Consider the following 19,809-nt stretch of genomic DNA (forward strand, 5'->3'; position numbering starts at 1 on the left):
TCTTTAACAATTATACGCACACATTGACATAGTCAGTCCTATTTGAGTGAGTGATCTTCGTTGGCTAGGCCATGTTGTGCGAAAGAATGAGACGTCCCAGCTCAAAAGGCATATGAAAGCGAGCCTACTGATGGTTCCCGTAGAAGGGGAAGGCCAAAGAATCATATGGAAAGACCAAATTGGAAGAAGATGCACATAAGACTGACGCGCTTGGAAATCTTTTTTTATTGAACAACCGTTCTGAAACAAGCCAACTAAGTAAGTAAGCTCTCATATATATATATATATATATATTATTAACTGATTTCATGTATATGGTCTCCCAGAGAACCCACATTTATTTGATTGAAAATATATTTTACATATAATTCAGAATTAAGTCTGGAATGAGTCAGCTTTAAAATTCTGCAAATTTAACGAACACAGAATATACTTCCGAATTGTATATGCAATGTTTTATTTAAATCAATATCAATAAGATTCTTGAAGCACATATCCAAAATGGTGTAGGGTATCATATAGTTGACCCCGTCCGACTTTAGTGCTTTCCTTACTCGTTTTATTTGTGTCACTGCTGACGTTTGCCATTCAAAAATGTCAAGACCTTACAATTGATCAATCAATTAGAGATTACCTTATGAATGATTCATGCAATATTCATTTCTTTTGGTGAATATCGTACACACATCCATACATACGTTTTGAATCCACATTTCATTTTTTTCTTGACTTCAAACCACAATCGTTATTATTCTTTGACCAAATTCAATATTATTATCCTTTATAATGATACAAATATATACATACAGACACACACACTCATACATTCAACAAACTTCAGTTAACTTTCAATCCATTATAAATACAACAAGCCACAGAAGACGAGTTTAAACGAAGAAGAAAATGTACATCAAGAATCACATCCTGCCATAATTTTCGTATGCAAATAAATAAAACCACAAAGACGCAGAGGAAGAGTTCAAGCGTTCAGGGCAGCAACTGATTTTATAAATAATGATAGAATGCTGAACACAAAATGCATTTACCACATGTCAAGTGCATCTCATAATAATAATGGCCAACTTCGACTATGAATGAGTACGACCGACCAAGTAGCCAAGCAAACACATGTCCATCCACTTCTCCACTATTTGTCCACTACAAGAAATACACATAGCTCAGCAGCACTCACTTAGGTGCTGCAATCTTCGATGTCACACACACCCAAGCACTAGTGTGGTTAGTGGTGGCACTTGAAAAAAATGTTTTCTATGCAATCGAGACATAAAAGTTCTTCTTGCCAGCACGGAGACAGACAGAGATCGTTAGCAGAATGTATGCGAAAAATGTTATAAATAAACTAAATTACCTTATTTTTGCTGCTGCTACTTCTTCTACTTAGAATTTGTTTTATGTTTTTACATATTACAAGAAGTATACGCAGGTGGATGGAAAAATGTTCAAAAGGAAAATCGGAAGTATTCTGAAGCAACACACCAGAGTCAAGGAGGTAGATCTGCTCAAGAAGCTCAGAAAAAACACATGCATGGCAACTTTTATGTTTTGCTATTCAACAATCTCATAAAGGGTGATCCAAACTTTTTATAATAATTCTGTATTACGGTTTCGGCTTTATTTAAAAATTCACTTCGACGAATAGTTTTTAGTAAGTTTCGTGAAAATCAGTTCGTATTTACATATACATTTTCGTCCGATTTAATGTAAATAGTGCGCCAAAGCCCCTGTATATATTTTGATTTGTTCTATTTTAGGTTTCATAACATAAAATGTACAGGGAGAATATTGTTAGACTTTATATACCCTGCTGATCAAGTATCCGAAGTGGAGCTTATTTTCAGACCAAACACCAACTGATCGTGGTACGCTCCGTCGATCCAACCTAAATTATGCAGGCAACACGAATCTTACCCTGTGGCCAACAAGAAGAATTTGCAGAATATCTACAGCCCTTCGTCGCATGACAAAGATTCGATGATGAGAAATCAGGATTTTATATTGAGAATGAAAGATTTTTCAAAATGTATAGAACATGTTACGGACAAACAGGCTTCAGATATATAAAAAGAAGAAATTTATATAGTCAAAGTGGCCATTGAGACAATTTTATTCTTTGAAAGGGAAGACATCGCCTTGACGGAAGTAAAGCCTCCTGAATACTTTCGTTAGACGTAATCTTGCAAAATGTTTGGAAAGTACACCCAAAAATGCAACATATCTGAATCGCAGACTACAGTATGAGTTAATAGAACTAATTGGAGAATACATCCAGAAGTCTATTGTTGAAGAAGTGAAAAGTGCTGCATTCTTTTCGGTTTTAGCGGAAGACAATATATGTGGGCAATATTGCCAATGTTTTAATATTCCATTTTCAAAAAATCGGCTTTTTAGTTTTCGCTCTACATCAATAATTTTTGATACACATATAGAGAAAAATGTCCTAATTCCGAATCCGTACGCGATGAAATTTTTGGTTGATGCGGGCAAAAGTTATGGTACCTATCGTATTAAAAAATAGTAGATTCTTGCAGTACAGGAACATTCCAATTATAAACACAAAACATTATCGTACGTTAAACGGTATTTTTCAATGTGAATGTTAATAGCCAGAAATATATGGGAAATTACAAAAATCTTTTAAATTCCATGAAGCTGAGGTTTGCAGGGTTATAACTCGCGAAATATGAACATATTTCATATAATTTAAATTCATTTCTATAAAATGAAGCGTTCTTGTCAAAATCTTAAAATATTGGTAAAAAATAATAAGTTGCGTGGAAGCTGTGATGGTGGTAATGTAAAAAAAATGGGTGAAAATGTGTTGAAGCCAATGAGGTTTTTTGTGTTCCTTCCTGATTTGTGGCTAAACTACACAACGCACGCACATGTGATCAGTGACTAAGTTGCAGAATACCCCATGGACAATATGGTTCTAATGTATGATTTTTCGATATAATCACTGCATCCACCCAAAAAGGATGCTGAGATTTTGAAGCCGGATTTTCGGTGTTTTTTGAATTTTTCTTATAATTAGGATGCGCATCCAGATAATGGAATAAAATAATTATAGGATTGTAGAACTCGTGATTTTGCTTCGTTTAGTGTATATCTCATGAATGTGCTCACCGTAGCTTCTTTGCAATTGGGTTCCAAAGACGAAAATTTGGTGGGTAAATTTTTATAAAAAACATATTTTTTGAGTCTAAAATTAAGAAATTCCATTCAAATTCCGTGGAACCCCGCGTGATTTTAGTTTTTTTTTCCGGATCTAATGAGCCCATCCATGTTCAATTCCGCCCAATAAAACGGCGGATATAGGTACCTTGAATGTGGGAAAAACTGCAAAAACTTATTTTGACAAATTCGCGTATATAATCGCGTTTTTCTTCGAATTGATTTCACATACATTCATGCTTGTGTTATCATATTCGCGAATCTGTGTGAAAGTGGGTCAAAAATATATCGATACGCGAATAATATGCGTATTTTATCCAAAATCGATTGTGGTTCTTAACCGATCCTTTTAAAATAGGTGTCCTTTTGTGTATTTTAATAGGATATTACTAAAATCGGATGCGCATAAAAATCGTATGTACGTTGCGCCATTTTTATTCATTTTTAGGGTTTTTGCATAGTAAAATGCATCGAGCGGCAAACTTTGACCCCTAATGAAACCTCGAAAAATTCATAATTATTGGAAGAGATTGATTCGGTTTATACGAAAACCGCATGCGCAACAACTGATTTCCACGAATACGCGTATTGCATGCTTTTCAATATTGACCATTTTTATGTATTGTAAGTGCAATATATTCAGTAATTTTTAACGTCGAAAATCTTATCAGATGAATCTACAGACATTTAAGAATCATCTAAAAGAATTTGCAGAAGAAAGCGTCATATATTTCAGAAGATTAGGGCAAAACCGTATTCCCTTAACCACAGTAAAAAAATCGAAAATACAAATAAACGTATTGTGTTAATTAAAAAAATTATTTATTTTATTTTCAGATATCTTCATGCTTCTATTTGTTTATCGCGACTATTACACCGTATTTCAATGTGATTTGACAAGTATGCAAAGAAAACAAATGTGTTTATCCATTTGTGAAGAAATTCGCGAATTACAACAAATAGTTTTCATTTAATTTATATTTGAAATACAAGATTTAAAACCGCTATAACTTTTGTGCGCAGCATCCGAATTTGTGAACGAGAACAGATTTCGAATCATCATATTTTTCTTAACCTACGTACCAAAAATCATGAATGTGCTCGCAAAAATTTTTTTCAAATTTTTTTTAATGGAATTTTAAAAGAATTTTGTAATTTCCCATAAAATTTAGCCTCTTCATTTCCTGTTGACCATTTGCAGAGTTTTTCATTTATGAAACAATTTGCTTCAGAAGTTTTGAAGGTAGCTGCAATTTTAAATGTTATTTATTCAGAAAATGAAAAGACATTTCTATCACATCGATAGATATGAAAAGTTGTACCACTTTTTGGGTACGCAACTGACCAATAGAAATGCGAATGTGTGGTATTAAAATAAACCCCCTTGCAAAAAAACGAAATGTCATAAGAATATTATATAATATTCTAAATCGTTTTAAATCAGTAATCATTTAAAAAATAAAAAATTGTGTAAGTAGCATGATATAATTATTACAAGGTAGGGAAGAGCTACCAACTGATTACAATTTTTTCTCAATGTGGCTTGTTCCAACAAATCAAAATACATATTTTGTGTATGCATGTGTATTGTTTTGAATACTACCCAAAAGAAAATACTCTCTTGCGTGACAATTTCGTTAACGAAACGTTGACGAAATTTATGGAATTGTCATTCATGACTAAACACATGATACGTCATCGAAAATGTCGTTCTTCTCGAAATATGAAAACAAAACAACAATAGTCTGAATCAAGTGTACTATCAAATATTGATATTAGTTTTGTGTTGAAAAAATGTCAAATAAACACAAAGATAAATTTATAAAAGATAAATTTATAATTGAAGATTGTTGCCAGTTTTGGAACAGAGTATATATTTCCACAGTTATTTTACACAATACTATTTATTTTTAAAACAAAAATTATAATAGTGTACAAATGGGATACCATTTGTATTTTGTTTTTGCAAAATAGTCAGGCTGAATTCCAGCCTAATTTTTTGCAAAAACTACAATTATAATTTGTTTTAATGGGATAATTTTTTTTTATGGAATCAAATTAATATTCTTTAATGCTTTTTCTAAATTTCTATTGTGATGACTAATAGCCTAGACAGACGACAGCCTTAATTTGCATTAACAGCCTTAATTCAAATTAACTTGTACATTATCCTCATTTTTATGTGTTGTTAATGCACAAAATCAAACTGAATTTATACTGAATTAAGCAATTTCAGTATGGCAATGCTGTAGAAAATAAATTGATTGTTGTCAAATTTGTTTACGTTAGACATCTGCATGAATGCACAAAAACACCACCCATGAGTCACTCACACAAAGTAATGGCTTCTATTCTATAAATTTGTTTGAAATGAAGTCCAATGAGTGAGGGTACAACAAATATGAATTGCTTCAGGTATGAGAGTTTCGAATTTGTTGTGTATTCGTTTGATTCATACAATCCACGTTTCAGACTCGACGAACCGGTATTTATTGTGGATGTTTACTTCGGTATGAATGTATGTTGTAACACACAAAGTTTGAACAAATGCGGCAAGTTCGTACACGAACATGTTTTACACAATGAGTGTGTCGAATTATACAGTAGTATTCGAATTACCCGAATTAATTGACGAGATATTTTGGTTTTTACACCATCCACAAAAGTATGAAGGGTATGTTATGTTATGTTATGTTTTTTTTTTTTGTAACTCATCGAAATAGTCATTTCCGCCCATATAAAGTATATATATTCTTAATAAGGACAAAATTTATGAATATCTAGTAATGTATCCACTATATAGCAGAACTTTTCTTTTTTCAATATGTCAAGATGTTTTTAAACGCACTTTTTTTAAATTCGTTTTAATTTGGGTTCGAATTGGATACCCCATAGTGTGGGGGATATTCAGTACTACAACTTGACAGTTCATAACCTATAATATGTTAAGACTTCTGTTGTAATATTACTACCTTCGGGGGTGTCGAGATACAAAACTAAACCGTTACGTTCCAAAATGGCCTTTATCAGTCCACATTAAGTATATCCTCCCGAGAAGTAATCAATATTGGCCCCCTTATATATAACCAACGCATTGAACGACGATGACTGTTGTGTGTTTTTAATGTGTGTGCGAACGCTCGTTTGCATAAACCTTCTTTGCAAAGTGTTGGAAATGTTCATACTGCCAGTAACTAACAAACTATTTAAAACATTTTCGCTGGCTTAATTTGAAAAGGACACAAGTCCATTTATCTAGAAATTGAGATTTTGATACAGTTATGTATAAAAAGGCAAAATACATCGATCTAAAAAAATTAAAATATATTTATCTCTTTTGTTATTGTTGTTTTGTATTGATGAGTAAAGGCGCTAAGTCCAATTCATCACATGTCACTGACTTAACATCACGTAAAGGCTTTAAGTCCACATTTCATATTTAGGATTTTGGACATGATTTTCAGCCGAATTGTCTGTAGTTTGGTATTTTAGGTACTTATGGGTAGCACACCTTCCAACAAAAAATATCAATATTGGTCTACTTTTTAGGGTACCGCCCAATATTCGAAATTTTGGTAGGTTTGGGTACGTTTTTCAAACGACTGTAATTTTATATTTAGGACTCTAAATTATCAATATTGGTCCAAGTTTTGGAGTTCCCCCATATTACCTTACCCCATTTTTCGGTATTTTGGATACGTTTTTCAACCGAGTAGGTTCTAATTTGTTATTTTGAGTTCTCATTGTGTGTCCAATCCTTTTTTTACAAAAAATTATCGTTATCTGTCCGCGATTTGGTATAGACCCAACAAAACTGTACACTAAATTTTTGACAATTTGAGGATTTCGGTATGTACAAGGTCCTAGTCCAAATTTCCAATAGTCTCTATTTTTGATATTTCTCTTGGTAGTTATTTACCAGGGCATAAAACCCATATAAAAATACCGATCAATTTAAAAATTTGACTGTTCACCTCGCGGCGGTGAGTATAAAAAGGTCGGCCCTGTCGAACTTAAGGACGTTTTAATTATTTTTATTCATATTTTTTAATAAACAATCTCTACTCTACTTAATAATATTATCATGTAAAAAATCAACAAAAGTACAAATTTATTACAGAAATTAAGAAATGTAATGAGAGACAATTTGTAAGAAAATGACCTACGTCCACAAAAACATAAAGAACAAATGAAAAGTCTTTAAGTCCCAAAAAAGTGCATATGTATTTCCGCAAATACTTATTTGTACTCCTCATATAACTTTGTACTCTAATTTTCTGCATAGGCCTATTTTTGTATATCCCTTGAGGAAGATTCCGCCGATTTTTCTTACATCATTTCATTTAACTTTTACTTATTTTTCTGGAGTTTTTATTTACTTGTATTCAATAGAAAAAAATAAAAGACATTATTTCTCACTATTGCTCACTAATAAAGTTTTAAGGAGTACAAGGTAAACATTTGCATGTACCTGTACAATAAATGCCCACAATCAATGTTAAGTCGTTGAATGAATACATAGAATACAAAATACATTGCATGATGTTCACTCATTGGACTCATTGATGTTGTATAACTTGTTCTTGTAGTCCATCATACTGAATGTTGTGCTTTCAAGTTTGATCGTTTGATCGGACAAAGCACAACGAAGAACAACACAACTTCGGTGGTTGAATTCATTTGCACTCATTAAATGTTGTTGTGTACTCTGAATACGACTTAACATCCATGAATGTGGATGTGGATTCATTGTACGAGTACATTCATGCAGATGTCTAGTTTACGTTTACGAAAATAAAAATCAAATATAAAGGCAAAATTCAACATTTCTTCAAATTTGGAGCTGTTTTATCTTCATTATAGCTGTTAGTTTTCCTTCCTGCCATGTATCAATTTCAAAAAGATGAAATCCTAAAAAATATTGTAAAGAAATGTCAATATTTTCTTCCTACACACAGACAAACAATAGTTTTGAAACAAAAAACTGGTTCATAAATGCAGAAACTCTCGTCTGTCAGGGGTAAATTTTAATTCAAATTAAGAACTTTTTAATGCAAATTAAGGCTGTCGTTTGTCTATGGTATAAAGTACAAAAAATGTAACAGTCGAAACATGTAAAAACAATGGCATTGCCACACACAAAAACATAATTTAGCCCCCACACAGCTGTTATCAAACTGTCAAATACAAACAGCTGACTGCATAACAAAATCACCTTGTCTCACATTTTCTCATTTTGTGTGAACATAACTCCATTCTACGGTTTTTGTTTAATTCATTAATAAAACTAATAAAAACCACACAGTCAAGATGTCGTTTATGAAAGGTAGAGCCCCGATTCGTCGTACTTTGGAATACTTAAATGCTGGCCGCTTGGTATTGAAGGATAAAGTGAAAATCTTCAGCGTCAATTATAATACCTATGGCGAACATCATGATGGTGCCCGGTAAGTTGATACGTAACAGCGGTGCTACAGGCGGCTACAATGAATTGAAATTATGTTATTTTGTATTTATTTTTTGCAGTGATTTCGTATTTTGGAATATACCCCAAGTCCAGTATAAAAATCCAGCTGTACAAGTTGTTACATTCAAAAATATGACACCATCCCCATTTGTTCGTTGTTATTTCGAGGATGGTCGTGATATTTTGATTGATATTGATAGCAAAAATCGTCATGAAATTATGGATCATCTGATGAAGGTTGTCGGCAAAACGAAGTGAGTATAAATTTGGAACAAATTTATATATGTGGTTGTGGTATATATAAAAGTATAACTTCATAAAGAGAATTTTAATTTATGTTCATCAAGTTTAGAAGTTGTTACTAATAAGCCGGTTAAAAGAACACATAACAGGAAAAAATCTGAAACTTTGTAAATTAGGAATTGACGGTACAATCATATGGGGTCATAGACAAAGTTGTGAATCTTTCTTTCACCAAAAATATTTTATCTTCCACCGTAGTCACATTTAATGGAACATTTCCCTAAAATCTCAAAGTACATGTACCAATATTGGACACATTTTTAATCGAAATACCAAATTACATTAAATAGAGTTGGAAAAGTTGTCCAAAATCCTAAAAATATACAATATAGGATGATAGTTACATGGATGTTATACTTAACCAACATTATTATTTTTGGTACAAAACTTTTGAACCCAAAACTTGGACCGCTGTCAAATTAAACCTGACTAGAGACAAACACACAAGTGGACAAGACAGCAGCCCGAAATTACTACGAGTTTACAACAGTCGGTAGAACAAGACTAAAACGACTTTGATTTTAAGGAGTTACAAACGGAAAGAAAAAATTATTATGTTATGGTGGAGGATTCAGCCAGAAAATGTCCGGAACTATATGTCCTCTACCTTTGTCGTATTCTCAAAATTATCCCGTACGTGGATGATGGTACGTTTATGGCGTCTAGGCTGAAAATATTCACCAGCACCAGAGCTACCCTATAGTGTCATAGGGGTCACATTTGATAGTCATGTAGTCTGCACATTCCGATGCTGGGACCAGCTCAGAAGCTCTTGGGAAACAGATAAATAAACCCCTTTTTGTCAACCTATAAAGCTATATGCTGGTCTATTGTTAACTATGGAAACACAATGGAAACCTATTCAATCATACCAGAACTTAGAAAAGGTGTATCTTCAAAACTTTGATAGATCCGTAGGTCTATTACGAAAATTACCCCCATTGATTTATTGGAAACTATGCTTATTATAGAGAAAACCTTGTAGATTTACTGCCATCAATAGCATATTCAATTGTACTAGAAGTTTGACAAGATGTCTCTTCAAAAATCTAATAGGCCAAAACGGGATGTTTGGGTTATACGGAAACAATCATCCAAGGCACCACCTCATTATTAGTCATTTTGTACTCAGACACGTCAGGAGGGAGGTCTCGGAGTAAAAAAATATCAACCGGTCTACTACAAAGAGTATTTACATTAATGTATTGGAAGCTATTCAAGATTACAGATCGAATTATAGATCAACTGCTCTTAATACTAGCTTATTCAATACTACCAGAACTTCGACCATGATGTCTCTTCAAAAATCGATGCTGGGGTGTTACTGGGACAATCATCTAGGGTATCATCTCATGATTAGTCATTTTGCACTAAGGCATGTCAGGATGGAGGTCCTGAAGAGTAGGGTTGCAAATGTCCAAATAGGAATATTAATAATTGAAAAGGCGTCAGGTTGTGTCGGGCCGAACTTTGTATACCCTCCACCATAGGTATACTGACCGGTTTGCTAAAAAGCCCAAAATACCGAAAATTTGGGAGTACCGTTATACGGTGATATCCAAAAAAATTCGGTCCATATTTTTACCAGGAAAGATTTGGCACCCAATTAGGATCTGAAATTCTAGATTACAGTTAATTCGATTGAAAAACTTGAACAAAATCCTCAAGATCCCGATATTTTGAGGGTATTTTTATAACGGGACTAACCCAAAATGTGGGCCGATATTGATCATTTTTAGTAGAGAGCTTTTGTATCAAATGATAATCCAAAATTCCAAATTACATTCATTTCGGTTAAAAACGTGCCCAAACTACCCAAAATAGCGAAAAGTTTGGGATACCTTTATATAGGGGTTACCCGAAAAAGTGGACCGATATTGACATTTTTAGGGGTGGGGATTTGGTACCCAATAGGTACACAAAGTGACAAATTGCAGCGAATTGGGTTGAAAAACTCGAAAAATCGAATTTTTTTTGGGTACTGTTATATGGGGGCTACCCGAAAAATGGATTGGTGGGGATTTGGTACCATATAGTAACCCAATATTCCAAATTACAGTGAATTCGGTCGAAAACGCGCAATTCGAAACGACCCCAGCCCTCGGCCCACATCTGTCACCTCAGCTCATTGTTTAAAAGCCATTGAGCTCCACAACTGACGGAAATGTATAAATCGTAATAAACATAATATGCTATAAAAATTTATCAGATATTATTGCTGTTATTTGGCCCCGACTTCTCGGAATGAACGAATTATAAACATCACCCTAGTTCCTAGGAAAACAATTGAATGAACATCTTTTTAAACCTAATTCAAACTGAACCTATAATTCATCAATATTTTTTCTTATTTTCAGAGAACAATTGGATGCCGAAGCACGTTTGGCCGAGAGTAAAGACAATCCTGCCAACTTTGGTCACGGCTGCAATCGTCATTGCATATGTGAAATACCCGGACAAGTTCCTTGCCCTGCATTAGTTAAACTACCCGATCATATGCGTGGAAAACATATTTTTGCTCCCAAATAAATTTACGTTACGTTTTTAAAACATTTAATTTTGCTACGTTTTTTTATTAGCTTCAAGTTTTTCTTTTGTTACGAGTTAACTCTATGCTGTGAGTTTTGTTTTAAGGTAGTCTGCGTTATGAGGTGAATGAGATAAAAATACACAAATAAATGGATGGAAATATAAAAACGATACATTTTTTCTTTTGAACTATAAGTACGGTGTGTGTTGTGACGAGAACAACAACATTTTGTTTTTTACTTCTATCTTCGTTTTGGCCTTTGATGTCTACTATAGGGGCCGGAACTGCTTTTGTGATATGGTCGACGCTGTGTTGCTGATGCAGTTTTGGCATCACGATCCTTATTGAATTGATATTTTTGTATGAGAGGTATAACAGGGCCGGCGGTGGGTTGACTGAAATCAATATCATCACCTTGAGATTCGATGGCTTTGAGTTTTTGTTCGATGGCTTTTATGGCTTCTTCGCGTGTTATTTTGCCTTCACGTTTGCCCGTGCCCAATGCGGGGATTTCAATTTTCGGTTTGGGTCGTTCAAATTCGTCCTAAAAAGTAAAAGGTAAATTGTTAAGATTTGTAAATTTAAAATTAATTCGATTTCAACATACATAATTTATATTTTTGGCCAATCTCACGGCAATAGGACGATTTAAAATCACATGGCCATTTAATTTTTCCAATGCCACCATAGCTGAACTGGACTAAAAATGTGCAACAGAAACCAAAAGAAATTTCCAGATGTAAATTAAGTCCAATGCCATCAAACATATGTCACTGTTTGTTTACTCACCTTGGTAAAGGTAACAAATGCATAACCCCTAGATTGCCCTTGCAGGGGACCGCCTTTGTGAAAGAGCATATCAAATTTTTCTATCTCGCCACATTTTTGCACAACTTTCAGGAGGTGAAACCCATATTTCGAAAATGAAAAGAATGAAATGTTTGCAATTAGCTTCTGAGGGTCTTGATGAACACACATCAAACAACAACAAGCCAAATTTAGTGCTTCTACTTACTCGCTTAATCTGGGATCTAAATTGCCAACCCATATACGCCGATCATCGGTTGTGGATGCAGTACTTGTGGAGGCCTATAAATTTGGATAGTTAATGATTTAAATATCACAAAAATTAATAAATAATATTTTAATATTTACCATTTTCGCGTAAATGCTACAATCATAGGCTATGAATACACACACTGATATATGGTCAAATGTCACTTGCACTAAAGTTGCCAGATGGCGATATCTTTTCACAGTATTAAGGTTGATCACATGGTGTATAGAAGTTGAACTGTGCAATAAGGGTACTCATTACTAGTCTTGTATACATAAAATAGATTTATGTAAGGAAAAAATTCAAGGTATGCTATCATGAGGTGAATAACAAAAAACGCAGCTCTGTGTGTAGTGGCATCTTCCGTCATATAAGAAATAAATATACACAGCAAGTTGGGTTTATTTAACATATGTTTTCTCGCTTTATTCCTTACTTAACCCTGATACCGTATTTATAAATATTGAAGATTTTGACCATTTGTGAGGAAGGTTCCAAAAGAAGCGGTCTAGGATAGATAAAATTATAGGTCGTGCGAAGTTTGGTTAAAAGTGGACATTTCTACATTCGCCTGATACTTCGTTTATAAATGTTGAAAATGTTTACCATTTGTGGGGAGATACCAGAAGGAGGGGACCGTCGGTAAAAATGGTAAAAATAATAGTTTGTACAATGTTTGATACAGATCAGATAATTCGTTCTCATGATATTAAAAAATTAATTTTTTGCACAATTTTGAACATTTTGTGGAGGAGGTATCAGAAAAAGTGGAGCGATAATCCTCATCTTCGATCTTAAAGTAGTTTGGATGAAATCTTTTACTCCCTTCCAGAGCCAGACGGACATTTGTAAATAGGATACTAATTGTTTGAAACATGGGGTCTGAAACCAATTTTTCGATGAGGCACATTTTTGCTGTAGCAAACTGTATATACCCTCATTAGCCATAAGGCTGGGGGTATAAAGAATCATTCAAAGAAAAGAATGCTTGACCATGGGATTGTGGAGGTTATTTGCCACATTTCTGACCATTTTGTTGGGGAGGTGTCAAGTGGACGGATATTCCCCATCCTCGAACTTAAACTAATTTTGAAATAAATATTATGAAGTTTACTCCCTTCGAGAGTTATCGTGCCCACCAGAGGGATTTAAGAAAGTCTTCGACACCATCCGCCCAAATTCAGAACTCTCAAATAATGAATGAAATCTGCTCCCAGAAAAGAAACATAATTTGAGGTCTTTTACTACAATTTGAGAATGGATGATATCTGATCTTTCTAACACAGGATATCTAACATGCAGTAATAATTAGAAATCCTTGAAAAACTAGCTCGCAATTTTGGATTTGAGATTAATATCAAGAAAAGTAGAACATTGGAAATTAGCAACATAAGTACAATGAACATTATGCTACATGGCAATTAAATACGTTGATAGCTGTTGCTATCTAGGGAGAAGAAAAGTTCACATATATCTAGAAAACCCGACCATAAAATATTCGAAGCATGTATAAAATAGATTCTACGCTTCAAAATTGACTCGTCTATCACGCAAAAACTACAGGTATTCATAAATAAATGCCTGAGAATCATATGCAGGTTTATGTGGTCCAACCAGGTCCGACACTCATACAAAAGAAGACTAAATCTAGGAAAAGGAGATGCATTGGTTACACCTTAAGAATGGTGCTTCAATGAAATGCCCAAGGATCACAAAGTCGAGACAAAATAAAATTACATATGAAGATGCAAAGACCAATAATCGGGCACGATAGCAATATTTTGCTCCCAGTAGGAGTAACAAAATAATTTCGATATTAAATAAACGTCAGGATTTGTTCGAAACTTTTGGATACGCTTAAACGATATTACATTAATCTCCCATTTTGAAAAAAGGCATCTGATTCTGCAGTGACCTGTTATGATCCCTATGATTGTCCTTATCTCTTTTCTATGCGTAGAAATTAATGGTTGCGATCTATGTTTAGAAATTATGGTGTATATCTATATTCCTCATTTCATCTTATTGTTACTTTCCCAAACATTAGCTAAGTTTAGGTCTAACAATATCATCAATTGTTAAATCGATTGACTGCTATCCACATCGAGCAAGCTCATGAGCTACTTTATTTCCCTTAATGTCACTATGATCTGGAATTCTACTTAGCTTCTATGAGTTCTTGATTGAAGATTCTTCACAGAAAAATCTGGCACCTGTGTCTGCTTCCATCTTTGAACCATCTGTATACCTATATCGACAAACAATCGAAATATACAGTACACTTCGTAACATGGTACAATTATAAAAGGTAACAGCAAATCCCAGCTGATTTGATTCCATTGTAATACTAGTGTCAATATGAATTTGACAAATTATGTTTTTAAAAATCACCCAACAGGAAAATTGGGAACGCATACAATTTGAAATTGTTCATTATTAAATGTGCTCCCGTATTCAATTTACTCAATCTGCCTGCTGGGAAAGTTTCAGGAAGCAAATCTTTCTTCAAGGAATAACTCGCTATTCCCTGCATTTTCATATGTGTTACACATATATGTGGCAATGGCTCAATTATAGGAAAGATGTGAAAGCGATAGAAATATAAATTTGAAAGATTTTCATTCATGATTTTCAATTTTTATTCTGAGGATTCGAAAATATTTCATTTTCAAAATAAAAATAATTTGATGATAATTTGTTTGTTTGTTTACATTTTTCTGTCAAATGAGTTGACACTAGTAGAACTTACAACAACAAATTTCCATGTGGTTGTTGTATCGTTTTTTGTACAACAACACTTGCTGTTACCTTCTATTATTATACCATGACTTCGTAATTACTTTGCTGATAAATCGTAAATAACATGTACATTTTAACTTTTCAGCGGGTTATAATGATTTGTTTGTCAAATATTGAATGCAATTGACAATTTAAACCTACTGGGTAACGAAATTAAGTACAATGTAAATGTTTGCCACTTGCCATACAGGCTATTGTAAGGTAGCCGTTAGCTGCATAAACATGCTCTGTGAATAAACGTCAAATGATCAGCTGTGTAAATTTACAACAAAAACCAATATCATAACAAATAATCAGAACAATAACAAAGGAAAAATAACACCCCCAACGTTGGGTTGGAAAATCTAAATTAAATGTTTAAGGATTAGAATTAGAAAATATCGGACAATAATGGAAATCACATTAGCTTTAATTAAACCCCATGTGGTACGTAATACAGTGGCATTGCGCCATTTACTGGAATTGATAAAAGACAATTTCCAAGTACTGGAATCCAAAGAAGTTCACATTACGAAACATTTATCGGAAAAATTCTATGCTGAGCATAAGGGGAAATTCTTTTATAATCGACTGACCACATTTATGGGAAGGTAAGTTGGAGGAATCTAATTAATTTAATTATAATAATAATTGCTTTGTTTTCATCTTTTCCAGTGGTCCATCATATGCTTTAATTCTACAATCAGCGGATAGTATTTCGAAATGGCGTTCTTTAATGGGTCCCACCAAAGTGTACAAGGCAATTTATTCGAATCCTGATTGTATTCGAGCCCTATATGGATTATCGGACACCCGCAATGCCTGCCATGGTTCAGATAGTATTGAATCCGCTACAAGGGAAATATCAATATTATTTCCAGAATTTAATATATCAAAAGCACTGGATGCTTTAGACAAGAGTAGATGAATTGTTATTTGTTGTTATGTTTTAAGTTATATTATTTGCAATAATTAAAGTGTTAAGTGCCATAAGAGGAGTCTTTCTTTCATAAAATGAAATGGGAATCAATTGAAAAATTTTCTCAATTTCTTCAAGAAGTCCATATCAAACTTATTTATGAAGAATAGCAGTTCGATTGTAAAATTTAATAATATTAAAATAATTATATCAAGGAGGGATCCCTTCACCTCAAATGATCCGAAGAATTATAGTGGCATCCACAATGGAGAAATGCAGTGGTTTAGCAAAGTTGATTTATTTTCGATTAGTTCTGTGAGAATATACACATAACGATCGTTGGGGGACCACATAAAACAATATGTATGAGAGTTGTGTGATCATGACTAACTGAAGTAATGTAAATCTAATGTCAGAATTTTTCAATTTTATACTACAACCAATATTGTTTCGTTTTTAAATTTTCAATGAGGTTTTGAGATGTATAACTAAAGTATATTAAGTGTGTTTCCGTTGGTATTGGGTAAATTAATACATATAGAATTTTGGCCGAGATAACGAGGTTATTTCAGGAACTCTGAAATCTGTTATTAGGGTCACTGTTGATGGATAGGATTTTCATAAGGAAATTGTTCTGACAATTTGTAATCAGGAGTATATTGCCAGAACTAGATTATACTAAATTTAGTGTACTAGGGTTAGATATTAGGTACAGGAAATGGTGTGGAAGCTTAGGTTTGATATAAGAACACTTAAATTAGTATATTTTATACTGAGTAAATGAAAATATGTAACATATTTAGATTTGTTATGAGAATTAGTATATAGGGTTGATCTTTGTTCATTTAAGATTTGGTTAACGTATGGAGCTCGTGCTTTAGTAGGAGATGGCAAATTGTGTTGAAAATGTGTACTATGGATTTACGAAGAATTCTAAATGATACTAAATTTAGTACAATTGACATTGGGTGAACGACTATACGTTTGAGACAAGGATACGATTACTCTTTCCAACAACAAGTGCAATAATACATTTTGAAAATACATACTGTCACATCAGTCCACTTTGTGAAAACCGTCGGGCAAACAAAACAACAACAGCTGCAGAACAAAATCCGCATTTTTTGGACGTGGTAATGATGAAGTCGACTTTTGCGATAGGGGCTATATGGAGGAGGAAATGGGGATGATGTTGGAGTATTTTATAGCTAGATGTTGGGGGACTCGTATTTTTTAAAAAAATTGTTTAAAGGAAATAAATTAATATCAATTAAGATATCATAGAAATTTCTTTCCGTAGGTATCCTCACATTTGTATCAACACTGCAGGAGGTAATTGTTTAATGGAAAATCAATCAGGAAAGCGACTATATATGGTGACATTAGTAATAACGAACGTCACAGTTCGACTGTAGAGTGCTTGTATTAAATGGTTTTTAGATATTCGTGGACGAACCATATTAAGTTTGCTATCTTAAAATTTCGTATGGGGATTACTTGTTGCGTGCTGGGGTCAAGGAGCAAAGCTCACAAAGGGTGTTAAATGCTATCAAGCTGGAATTGTGTAATCTTCGAGAAAAAACTAAATGGTACAAAATTTAGTGTAATAGTTCGATATTTCTCAAATAAAGTATGAAGAACGCTGTGCTATGACACGCTCGCGCTATGACACTATAATTAGTACATTTGGAATTGAGTGAACGAAACAAGCTAGCATTTGGTATGTAAATTGGTTTATAGTGTTGAAGGAGATTGGTGTTGGTGTTATTCGTTATTTTGCGTAATTTTTTGAAGCAAATTGAGTGTAAGTTTTTATTATGGCTTCTCTTTATATAGCAAATATTTCAATCAGAAAGTACTTATCATCTGTCCATCATGGTATCCTCGATTTTTGATATTGTTCGGACAAGTTTTTCAATCGATTTGGCTCTAACTTGATATTTTGAGTTCTCACTAGGTAAGGCATCTTTATATAAAAAAATAAATATTGGTCGATCTTTTTGTAGGTCTATCTATCCTTTAATAATTATTTAGACGATTCTTTGTGAATTTTCTAACCGATGTCACTGTATTTTTGCATTGTGAAGTGACATTCCTAAATATTTTCTGTTTGTTGAATATCTGAGCTCAATTTTCTAACCTGAGTATCCTTGGACTGATATCAATTATATTGGTTTGAGAGGACGGATTTGGGAAATATACTAAAATTTGTAAAGGGTTCTACATATTCCAATATGTTTTATTACTACCACACAAGTGAATGCTAGTATTGTGAAATGCTACCAGGCTGGGCGTTTAGCTTCGCAGAAAGTTCAGGTCCAGTGGTAGTTGTGTTGAGTATCGTATGGCCTGTCTCGTCCGACTTTTATTGTTAATTGGTTTTATAATATGTTTATATATGTAAATATGTATTATATATAAATATAGTATGGTGTTGATATAAATTAAATTACAAATTGTTTTACTTACTTGGTAGTTCACCGGAAAATATGAATGATTTCTTTAGTTAAATTTTAATACCAATTGATTAGTTAATAGTCATATTGCTTATATGCAAGATTATTTGTCACCAAGTTCAAAGCAAAATTTTTGTGAATTTATTTGAGATTTGTATGGTTATTAAAATTAAAATAAAATTTAAATAAATGTTTTTTTGTTTTGTTTTTAAATTGAACGGGCATAGAAGTCTTCATAAGCACAAGGGTTCTAACACGCATATTATAACGAGACGAATCACGGCACTTTATAACGAAACCGAACCGACACTCATAAGATATCCAACGGACCGATACCGAGACCGAAACACTTTTCACTCGCGATCACTTAAAACATTCGAGGACGACGATTAACCGAAACCGAAAAAACAACGATATATTTTATAAACAATGATAATTTTTATAACTTTTAAATTAATTGTGAAGTTTTTTTCTTCAAAATTTGGATTGATTGGAATTATGATTTAATGGCAGTTCTTTTTTATTTCGTTGGTTTTTTTAATTGAAGATGCTTTTAGTAATTGTTCACTTTTTTAATGCATTTTAATTTTGATTGATTGATTTCCATTAATTGCGTCTTTTCTCACGGGTGCATGATTGATTTGTGTTCTGCTTTTCTTGACAAACATTTTGTAAATGAGAGAGATGAAGAAATTGCTAGTATTTTAGAGTTATGCAGAATTTACGCAGGTAGTTTTTGATGACGTCACATGATAGAACCGTTTGAATTGCTCGTTGAGTATTACAACAAAATTGCATCTTTTTTCATGGTGCATGATTGATTTGGATTCTGATTTTCTTGATCAACATTTTGTAAATGGGAGAGAGAGGGACGAAGAAGTTGAGATATGCAAAATGTACTATGTGGCACAGTTAATTATAATACAGTTTGAATAACTCGTTAATTATTACAACAAATTGTGGTCCATCAATGAAATGGAACCAATTGAAATTTGTAAATAATTTTTTAATTTTTTTATAAAATATTTTTTAGCACAGTGTCAATTTGGTTGATATTAGGAAATTTTGAAAGTGCTTGGTGGTTTTCTAAGCACTTATTAGTGGTAT

At 33.2% G+C, this 19,809-nt stretch overlaps 3 protein-coding genes across 3 annotated transcripts; 2 read left to right on the forward strand and 1 right to left on the reverse strand.

Annotated features, from left to right (window-relative positions):
• Window positions 1-8,498: 8,498 nt before the first annotated feature.
• Window positions 8,499-11,503, forward strand: LOC133333591 (small ribosomal subunit protein mS25-like). The gene is made up of 3 exons (XM_061541900.1): window positions 8,499-8,639; window positions 8,719-8,913; window positions 11,320-11,503. The coding sequence occupies exons 1-3, from the start codon at window positions 8,503-8,505 to the stop codon at window positions 11,489-11,491; spliced, it is 504 nt and encodes a 167-aa protein (XP_061397884.1). The 5' UTR covers window positions 8,499-8,502; the 3' UTR covers window positions 11,492-11,503.
• Window positions 11,504-11,733: 230 nt separating this feature from the next.
• On the reverse strand, window positions 11,734-12,707 carry LOC133333589 (probable RNA-binding protein 18). The gene is made up of 5 exons (XM_061541898.1): window positions 12,648-12,707; window positions 12,506-12,581; window positions 12,282-12,400; window positions 12,100-12,192; window positions 11,734-12,036 (listed from the first exon to the last, which is right to left on the reverse strand). Exons 1-5 carry the CDS (start codon window positions 12,648-12,650, stop codon window positions 11,734-11,736), a joined length of 594 nt encoding a protein of 197 aa, XP_061397882.1. The 5' UTR covers window positions 12,651-12,707.
• Window positions 12,708-15,738: 3,031 nt separating this feature from the next.
• LOC133333588 (nucleoside diphosphate kinase 6-like) lies at window positions 15,739-16,255 on the forward strand. Its single transcript, XM_061541897.1, has 2 exons — window positions 15,739-15,938; window positions 16,003-16,255. Exons 1-2 carry the CDS (start codon window positions 15,739-15,741, stop codon window positions 16,253-16,255), a joined length of 453 nt encoding a protein of 150 aa, XP_061397881.1.
• Window positions 16,256-19,809: the final 3,554 nt, after the last annotated feature.

The sequence above is a fragment of the Musca vetustissima genome, unplaced genomic scaffold, assembly GCF_032173495.1.
Source record: "Musca vetustissima isolate MV318-11 ecotype Yass unplaced genomic scaffold, APGP_CSIRO_Mvet_v1 utg62856, whole genome shotgun sequence".
Lineage (NCBI taxonomy): Eukaryota > Metazoa > Arthropoda > Insecta > Diptera > Muscidae > Musca > Musca vetustissima.